Source organism: Haliotis rufescens, unplaced genomic scaffold (assembly GCF_023055435.1).
Source record: "Haliotis rufescens isolate VD_foot unplaced genomic scaffold, xgHalRufe1.0.p SCAF_16, whole genome shotgun sequence".
NCBI classification, from domain to species: domain Eukaryota; kingdom Metazoa; phylum Mollusca; class Gastropoda; order Lepetellida; family Haliotidae; genus Haliotis; species Haliotis rufescens.
The window spans coordinates 3,979,099-3,989,425 of record NW_025963846.1 but is presented as its reverse complement, the minus strand read 5'-3'; the positions used below and the strand labels follow the sequence as shown (position 1 = coordinate 3,989,425).

The 10,327-nt window shown below is 40.5% G+C and overlaps 1 protein-coding gene across 1 annotated transcript; it reads right to left on the bottom strand.

The window, feature by feature from the left end:
* Nucleotides 1-8,012: 8,012 nt before the first annotated feature.
* On the bottom strand, nt 8,013-8,656 carry LOC125380945. The gene is made up of 2 exons (XM_048396719.1): nt 8,459-8,656; nt 8,013-8,288 (listed from the first exon to the last, which is right to left on the bottom strand). The coding sequence occupies exons 1-2, from the start codon at nt 8,654-8,656 to the stop codon at nt 8,013-8,015; spliced, it is 474 nt and encodes a 157-aa protein (XP_048252676.1).
* Between the last annotated feature and the right edge of the window lie 1,671 nt (nt 8,657-10,327).

The following is a 10,327-nucleotide window of genomic DNA, read 5'->3' as shown; positions in this document are numbered from 1 at the left end:
CTTGCTACTTGCATGTATTACTCTACTTATGTTTAATTTGTTGGTATATGTGTGCTATGCTGCGGTTAGCAACAATTTGCTCATCACACATTGGTGACACTGAGTACGACAAGGTGGTGCTACGTACATATTTATGCAGGTCATGCTGACCTAGCTTGTACCAGCTACATAAATCCCTTCCCAAATGCACTCTTAACCTTTCCAGTTTATTGCTTAGACAACGGCTTGTGCCTACAACAGCCACACCCGTCGTAGTCGTAACTATTTGTTTTGACAGGAAGGAAGTTTGACAGGAGCATGCGCAGACATGAGTTTCCTCTCAGGAAGCTTACAAGCCTTCCTCCCACGCATGCGCAGTGGGTACAGGTCAGCAGCCATTGTTATCAGTTGTAAACAATGACAAGCAGTTTCCACCACCTCCCCAACCTCCTCCCAAAGTAACCTCATGGTCATACCAGATATGATATGAAATTTATATTTTGTCTCACTTTATGTATCATACTCAAACTTGGGAATTCTCAGGCGCGGCCCAACTATCCTCCTCAACTTGCTTGGAGGCTTACAGCCTTACTATCCTCCTCAAATTGCTGGGATAGTTCCCCCTAAAGTTCAATAATCCACATCCAACTTGTAGGCTACTTGTATGCTCATTTATCGCACCATTTTGTACCGTTCTGTGTAGTCACTCGCTGTGCTCTGAGGCTCAGAACTATAGCCAGCGTTTGATCCCAATGCTTGGGCATGACCGATGCTCGATCATGTACACACTTAGTGCCAACGATTTGGCCGTCCAGTTTGCCCTGTCATGTTATTATTTGCAAGTGGCCAAATCGTTTTCAATGCTTGGCATGATTGATGCTCAATCATGGGCACCCGTAATCATACCTGAGAATTCCCCATACGCCAAATTTATAATTTTGTATTTTATCATAATAAATGTTTGAAACTACTTTGTGTTTGGTTGTCGTTATAAATGTAACCGTAATTGTACGATAGGCTTGACCGCCTTTCTACGGATAAAATACATATCTGTCTGATACGAATATGCATCAATATAAAAGGAATTATATCAAATTTTAGCAAACTAACACTTCTCTGAAATGTGATTATAGTCGTCGGGTGAACGACCTGTGCTCACTTAATATATGGATATAGTTAAAATTGCAATCGGGATCTACGAATGGTGCTGTGCTATGTTCAATTTTTGGTGTGTATGTGCGCGCGTGTACGTGTGTTTGTGTGTGTGAGTTTACAAGAACCTTGTAAGTTTTAAAAAGGAACACGAGATTGAATAACTCAAAAAAAAAACCACTGGGATATAATAATTATTTGTTGAGTTCATGCTGTGATACAAATCCACTGTAACAATTTACATAAACGCCGATAGCACAGATGCTGACATGGATTACTCTTCCTATATTTGGCTAAAATGATTTTTGTCCTTATGACAATATCTGTGATGTATCATATTAATTATCTTGGAAACAAAATATAATTTGACAATTTTTCATAAGTTGACATGTATCATGGTGACATGCAGTTCAATTTTGTTTCTTAAATGCGTGTTACACGAATATGTAGTGGTAGAAACATCTGCACACAAGTTGCACGTCAAGGTCTTTACAGGGACAGCGGGTATTATTCTTTAACCAAGGACTGTCTCCTTGTGTATGGTCTTCATCGTTAACACATGAGATCTATCTATTGTGGCCCGATTACCCGAAGCTTGTAAATTATAGTGACGTAGACGTCCTACTTCATAGGACAAACATATTTAAACAGAATGTCAACAACAAGATGAGATAAAATGGCGCTCCAATTATTCTGATCAGACTGATCATGAGGTCAGTAAGTCCACAGCAAGGCTATTCCTTCCACCACATGTCTCTCATTGCCTTGACGGTTACATAACTTCCTGACCTCCCTGTGTTTAGGTTTGTCTCTGAGCGGGACAGAGGCTGCTGTGACCATTTGGCTACAATCAGTGACACATAGTCATAAGTACAATGACAAACAAAGGATCAGCAAGCTTTCATTATGTCAGCCATTTGTTTCATCAGTTCTCCCCACAACTAGGAGTACATAACACAACCCTGATAAACCAAGTTATTTTACAGTATCCGTCTAGTGGAACCAGAACGTATCTAAATACCTGGGAGACAGACGCGAACGTTCGCGTTTGGGGCAGTGATAATGTTCCTTCAATTTGAATTGACAATGTGAAAACAAAACCTGTTTGAGCATATACACGATTTTTGATACCAAGAATGTGCCAGCCTACTTGACATAAATGACGACATGAACATGACATAAAACACGTAACGTGTATCCACGGCCATTGGGACTTTTGAACACCTGTCTGTAATAACCTATTCAGTTTGTCTTATTTATTGATAATGACGAATTTCACATCAACAATATGTTGAATCGGTACTGTCAGACCCTGTGTGTGTGTGCGGGCATATGGACATATGTGTGGTGAAGTTGCTATTTCAACACATAGTTTGGCGTCTGCATGGAGTTAATCATGGTCAAGGTATCCCATACAGTGGCACACGCTCTGTTCAAGAAGTCAGCAATAGTTTATTGAAAGGTGGTTGGCTTCGATAGGACATTGCTCACTCGAGTAACGAGTGGAGAGATGGGCATAGGAACTTTGAGGGTGGAGTTGTATTCACTGTTCAACGGTTTGAGCAACCACAAGATGCTGAAAATGCTTGGAATTCATTTTAAATAAATCAGAAGTTATTACTCACCCCGGTATTGAAAGACTTAATGACTCAGTCAGAACTTATGTGTGGGCTGTTGTTGGGGCTCAGGCGCAAACACGTACACACATCATTGGTGGATTCGCAGCATTTGTTGCACAAAAGCAGTTTGCTGAAACGTAGAGGCTGCTATTTCGTCACCTGTTGATCCACCTTCGGCCGACAACCCATATCAAGATGTTCTACAGTATGCTGGTGGTAAAGTAGACTATGTTTTGGGGACAGGTCTGTATATGACACCGAGTAACATGGAACTGTTTGTTCAAGTAGCAGGTTATAAAAATACAGTTGTAATTACTACTGATAAACGAACACTAGGTATCAATTCAGATATTAACACTGTCTTAATAACTCACCCAAGCACGGGTGAGACGGGAATAGTCAAACCACAGCCATATGCTGTAATTCAGCCAAACACAGAAGTAACATCTCAACCACGTTCAGTAATTGAACAAACACCACATATCGTTACTCAAAATCATCAACATTCGATCAGAAAACAACACTTAGAGTGGGTGGAATTGCGGCAGGTTTATTCATGATTTGGATAAATAGTTTTACTTCTTAATATACCATGAAGTGCAGATGCAGCTTTCCCTGCAAGATTTCCTAGAGCTTCATCCTTATCATTATTAAAAAGTAGCAATAACAAATGAAAAATAATTACATTTCCAGACGAAAGGGAAAAGTGTAAAATCGAGAAATACAGAAATATATTTTCTCATGACATGAAAGAATAGTGTAGATATGTGGCCATGCTGCGTTCAAGACACACTTCTTCTATAAATAGTAAACTAATAGTGAACGGTTTAGTAGAACTGTTTGTACTCGTCATAACTAATGTCGGTTTAATAATGCTAGCCCACTGAGGTTACCATGCCGACAACAAGTACCATCTTTCAAAGTCTTTCAGTAAGAAGTGTTCCCGTTCTGCTCTCCAGACAGACTGACGCTCTTTCCACGAGACCACGGTCCGTTACCGGCCCTGTATTATACGACATTTCAAGGGCAGATTTAGCATTGCCAAAAGTGTTTTACACCATTATAAAATTTGATGTTATCACATAATATTATGACAATAGTGATAGTTTTTGTCTTTGTCTTCCTCCTCGTAAATGAAAAGGATTTTATTACATATATTACCCTTCCAAGTGTTTGTCTATGGTAAGTTAATGATAGCAGTGAAAGGTACATGTACCTTGAATCAATACTCTCAGTTACATGTACGTGTACACGCATAAACATAATCACAGAAACCACTTGAACATAATACCCTTCAGATTCAAATTAACTGTTTAAGTATCACTTTCAAATCTTTTATAACCGCCTCCGTGGTCGAGTGGTAGAGCATCCGCCCGGAGAGCGGAAGGTCCGGGGTTCGATCCCCGGCCGCGTCATACCAAAAGACGTTAAAAAATGGTACTTGTTGTTACCCTGTCTGGCGGTCGGCATTAAGGGGCTAAAACAAGGACTGGTCGGCTCGGAGTCAGTATACTGTGTCTGAGTGGGGTATTCATGTTAAACTGCAGCATGGTATCTCAGTGGGCTAGCACTATAAATCGGCATCAGTCCGGACTAGTACAAGCAGCCACACAAACACACACACGTACATGCACGTCGCTATATAAGTGCAATAATTTTGGACGCGACGTTAAACCCAATTTCACCTCACCTCACCAAATCTATTATATTATATATCAACTGCATCGTGTTTTGCTCTGCTATCTGCTGCAATAATGAAATGTTAAGGGTCGTGTCCAAACGATATTACCACATTAATACACTGTAAAAATATGTTGAGGTATAAACTGGTGCTTAAGCTTTATGTTTAAGTCCCAAAAGGAACAGAGTATTCGATTTGAACATAAACATGTTTATAAAAACTGTGTAATAAAGTTAATGGTGACATTCCTCAGTTAACCTGTCTCTTTCACTCGTCAATCTTCTGCTGTTACAATCGTTATATCAAAATTATGTTTGGGGTCTTGGTGAAATTTAATCACAATGCAATTAAATCAGAAGAGAAATGTCGATCGTTTCGTGACACCATTAACTTCTTTCAGTGGCATTTAGAAGTTGGTGTGATGAAGAAAGACAAGTTCTATGGATGAACAACTTCTTTATTACAATTAGTGCGACGTTTCGGTGTAGATCCTAAATTTTAACACCTTGACCAAGCAAGTGATGGATAGTGCTTACTTACTTACTTATATTGGAGATTTTACGTTCGCTTTCCGACTGCAGCGTATTTCACACACGGGCCCAGCCAGGCCATCTAATGTGTTTCCGAAAAGGGGAAAAAGTTGTTTGGCAATCCAGTAGGGGTGTTTTAGTGGTTGCTTATATAGAATTTGGAAATTTTGAGATTTGGAAAAAATGCCAAGAGGGCTGGGGGGCGAACTAAGGGAGTTGAGTATGGAAGTTTTTTAGTTTGATTATGTGGTTTGGTTTTGGTAGTTTATTGGGGTTTTAAATGCGATTTATTAGTCCTGATTTGATTAAGTATACGCCTAAGGCTTTAAATTTTTCTATTTTATTTCGTGGATTTAGGATTGCTTCTAGAGTAAGAGCCTTATTTAGATTTAGGGTGGTTTGTAGTGTAGTTCGGTGTGTTAGGTAGTGGATGCAGTGTATGAGTACGTGTTCTGGGGTTTCTTGTTGTTTGCAATGTGGGCAGGTTCCTGTTGCGTGTTTTTATTTTATTTTGAGGTTGTTATTTAGGTTGGTATGTCCTGTTTGGAGTTTAGAGATTACTCTATCGATTTTTTGGACGGATGTAGAATTTTTGGTTTGGTGAGGGTTTTTTTTAGAACCTTTTGATTTGGTGTTTTTTTGATTTTGTGCTTTATCGGCGTTTTCATTGCCGTATATTCCTACGTGGGCGGGGATCCAAATGAATGCTATTTGTTTGCCTGCCTTAGTTAAATCGTTTGAGCTTTTTAGTATTTGATTTATTAGTTCAGGGCGGTTTTTGGTGTTTTTATTTTGGAGGGCTTGTAGTCCACTGAGCGAGTCGGTAAGTATTAAGATTTTTTGTTGTTTTTTAGATTGTTGATCATGAAGGGCTGAGGCCATGCCCATTAGTTCGGCCGTGAATATTGATTGATTGTTTGGGAGTCGGTAGGATTGTGTGGCTTTAGTCGGTTGTGTGATATGGACTCCGAAACCTGTGTGTTTGGAGATCGGATCTGAGGATCCGTCTGTGTAAATGTGACACCAATTTGGCCAATTTTCATGTATGTATGCTAGTGTGGTGTTTTTTGCTATGTTTGCATCGGTTTGTTTATTTATTGTGCTAGCTAGTGTTATGTCTATTTTGGGTGTTTTAAGTTTTGGGGTGAAGATATTTGATTTTTTACAGTTTTGTTTAAGATTGTTTATTTGGTGTTCATTTAAGTAATTGATTATTCTTTGGGATATTGGAGTAAGTAGAGGGTGTTTTCGAGCTAGGGCTTGGTTTTGGGGGCTGATATTTTTGTTTATTAGGTTTTGAATTAGAGGGTTGGATTGAGACGCGGCCCAGAAATTTAGAGTTAATTGTTCCCTACGTAGATTTAGTGGCATTTCTCCTGTTAAGGCCTGGAGTGAAGTGTATGAGGTGCCATGTTGAGTGCGTGTTATTAGTTTTAGAGCCTGCTATTGGATTGAGTCTAGTTTTTTGCTTAGGGATTGGTTTAGGATGACGTATATGGCACATCCGTAGTCTATTTTAGATCTAATTAGTAATATATAGAGTGAGAGGAGGGTGTCTTTTGAGGCCCCCCAGTTTGAGCCAGTAAGGCACCTTAGCGTTTTTAGATCTTTGCTACATTTAGTTATTAGATTATTTATGTGAGCGTCCCAGGAGAGATGTTCATCGAAAATTAGTCCTAAGAATTTGGTTGTTTTAGGAATTGGATTGGTTTGTTGTTTAGCTGGAGTTTTGGGGAGGCGGGTTTCATGTTTTTGTGTTTAAATACTATTCCTGTAGTTTTTTTCCGAGTTAAGGGAGAAGCCCCATTTGTCAGCCGATTGCTGTATTTTGTTTTAGAGATTTTTGAAGTAGGTTTTGGGCCATTTTAATGCTTTTTGTGCGAATCCAGAGGGCTCCATCATCCGCGAATTTAGATGTGTTTATTTTAGGGGATAGGCCCTCGAATAGATCATTTATCATTATATTGAAGAGTGTGCCCTGGGGAGTGCCATTTTCTAGGGGACATTGGTCCGATAGCGTTTGGTCTATACCCACGGTTACTTTACGATTGTTTAGAAAGTCCTGGATGTAGTTTATTGTTTGACCTTTGAGTCCTATTTTTTTTAGCTTTTGTATTAGCCCGTCGTGCCATACCATGTCGAAAGCTTTGGAGAAGTCTAAGAAGATGCCTGTAGTATATTGTTTGCTGAGTTGTCCTGTTTAAATGTCCTGCTATAAACGGGCGAGGTTATCTAAGGTTGAGCGGCCAGGAGTGAAACCACTTTGATCTGGGTTTATGATGTTATTTTGAGTTAGGTAATGTTGTAGTCTGTTTTTAGCCATAGATTCCATTACTTTACATAAGTTTGAAATTAAGGAAATTGGTCTATAGGAGTTAGCCTGATTAGCTGGTTTATTAGGTTTAGGGATTGGTATGATTAAGGCCTGTTTCCAGGGAGTAGGTACTTGTCCGTTTTGATAGATGAGATTGTATAGTTTAAGTAGTGCCTGGAAGGGTTTAGGGGGGAGTTTTTTAATTATTTGGTAGGATGGATAGTACCAAACAACGTAGGTATATATACTTATTTACATCAATGTTTATACAGTAAGTTGATTGATGGACACAGAGAATGATTAAGATAATAGGAAGCCAGTGGATGACAATGGGACAGGGTAAACAACCACGGAAGCTGATTGGGATGATTGGAAGCCAGCGAATTAATTGGATGGACATAGGGGTTTAGCAATTAGGTGATGGTAAGCAGGCGGGATGTAGTAGCCTTGATCTCTGTTCATTGCTGACTGGATCCTTTGATGTAGATGGCTTCTAGGAGTTTCCTGATTTTGTAGTCTGACTGATTGTTGGCCAGGAACTTGATGTTGTTCCACTGGATGTTGTGGTCGGGGTGGGTTTGGGTGTGGTCGGAGTTGGCTGATTTAGAGTCATTTTTTTGTACCGAGGTCTTGTGTTGTTTTATTCTAATGGGTGGGGGCCTAGATGTTTCCCCTACATAGGAGTCGCCACAGTCACATTGTATTTGATATACGGCACCAACTAGGTCTTCTTTTTTTTATGTAGAGGGCCTGCCATTGGCACTGAGGATGTTCTGGATTGTCCTTCCTCTCTGGAATACTGTTTCAATGTTGGCGTGGTGTTTGAGCAGTCTGCGGATCTGGTGGCTGGCTGTTCCTATGTAGGGAAGACTGATGACAAACGGGGGTGTCTGTTGTCGAGGAGGCCGCTCTCTGGGGCTGAGCATGATGTTGATTGTTTGTTCAACTAGGCTGGTAGGATACTTGTTGAAGTTAGTGAAGACATGGCGGAGGTGGTTGAGTTCCGTTTGTAGCTGTTGTGGCGTGGAACAGATGTTGCGGGACGTCGGGCTAAGGTGGCGATAATTCCTCTCTTGATTTGTGGTGGATGGTTAGAGGAATTGTGCAGAAACTGATCAGTATGGGTTGGTTTACTGCAGACACTGGTGTGGAGTTTGTTATCGTTGTCTTTCTGTACTCTTACATCTAGGAATGGTAGTTGTCTGTCAGCTTCTTGTTCCATAGTGAACTGCATCCTGGGGTGTTGGGCATTCAGGTGGTTGAGGATGGTTTTGGGGTCATGGTCAGGTTGGAGAATGACAAAGGTGTCCTCGACTTTCCTAAACCAGCAGAGGGGGGTGATAGATGATGTATGGAGGGCGGTTTCTTCTAGGTCCGTCATTTCATCCTTGTAAGCTTTTATATATGGATTGTGTTTTGCAGTGAGCTTGTCATTGCCAGAGTGGGGGCGGTCGGGTAGTCTAGTGATTAAAGCGTTGGCTCGTCACGCCGAAAACCAGGGTTCGCTTCCCGACATGGGTACAATATGTGAAGCCCATTTTCTGGTGTTCCCCGCCGTGATATTGCTGGAATATTGCTGAAAGCGGCGCAAAACCATACTCACTCACTCATTGCCAGTGTGTTTGAACATAGAATTGTAATTAACAAGATAACGTTATCCAAATACACAGATAAACATTATTTGTTGACAAAATATATTCTCATGTGTTTTACACTTTAACAGAGCCCGTGTTTCAGTTTTTGACTACGATGGGAAGGAATTCTGAGACAAAATCAGCTTTTCAAAATTTATTAAGATATGCACCCATCCTCGATAATCCAGTGTTTTAAATCTCCATTTTTTACAATAGCAAGCTTGGATTCATTCACCTCCAAACCTTTGTTTTGAGTCCATTCAAATTACATGTTTGAAACAATCGGAGAAAGCACCAGCTCTCCTTATTTGCCTGTCGGTTCATATGCACTCAGAACGTCCTGGGACCCGTTCCACAAAGCGATCTTAGCACTAAGGTGATCGTAAGTCCTATACTTTAACATAGGTTTACGATCATCGTAGCGCTAAGATGGCTTTGAGGAACGGGGCCCTGTAGTATAAGGACGTCTCTTAGAGCTCACTGACAGGCAAAGTTCTTTTCCACTTATAAGTTGATTTATTATATTATGGGTAGGTTCCTCGGCAAGTTATTCCCACATAAAAACGGTATCCATTTAACTCAGTTGCGGATAAATATAACAGGTCAATTAGGTCCAACTTTCAGTGTTAACCAAACATGTTGCGTCGCCCTTGTCTGTCGTTGATCGAATCATAATTGACGATCAAGGACCTGAACAATTACCAGGATAATTGTTCTCATCATCAATAACTTTAAGATATCGAAAATCGGTTTCTGAAAGGGGCGTAAACGTAGCTGAGGCTTTGGAAGTAGAAATTGCGAAATGAATAAACGATGGCGGTTGGGATATGTGTTCACATGCCCGTGCTTGTAGACCTCTGACGTTTGGGAACATTTCCCAAATAAAAGCAGATGGATTTGGCAGAATCATGTCCGTTTCTAGTTTCTGAGCTTCCATACGATCTGTTAAACACACAAAACGACTGCACATTGAGATTATATCCCGAGTCAATAAGTTTTGATCGGTTGACTACTCACCAATATGGCAATACTGTCACTTATGTCATTACTGGAAATTGCAGTCATTTACTATGGGGCTATTCCTGGAACTATATATATATGTGTCATAAACAAAATATTGTGTGAATGAATTTGGCCGCCTTGGATAGTGTTTCACGTCATAGATTGTCACATTAAAGATGGAGGAAAGCCTTAAGAGACACAGGTGATGGATGCTACTCGCGGACGAGGTCCACCAGCTTCGGTACAGCACTGTCAAATCAAGGAGTATACTCTGGGGTTCAAACCCAATATCAGAGGATGTATCTCTCCACGGCCTGGTGCATCTGATCTGAGCCAAGCTGGACCACGCACTAGTTGACATTTGCAGCAATCAATTTGAGGAACGGCTCTCAGGCGTGATAGAGTCATTAATTTGC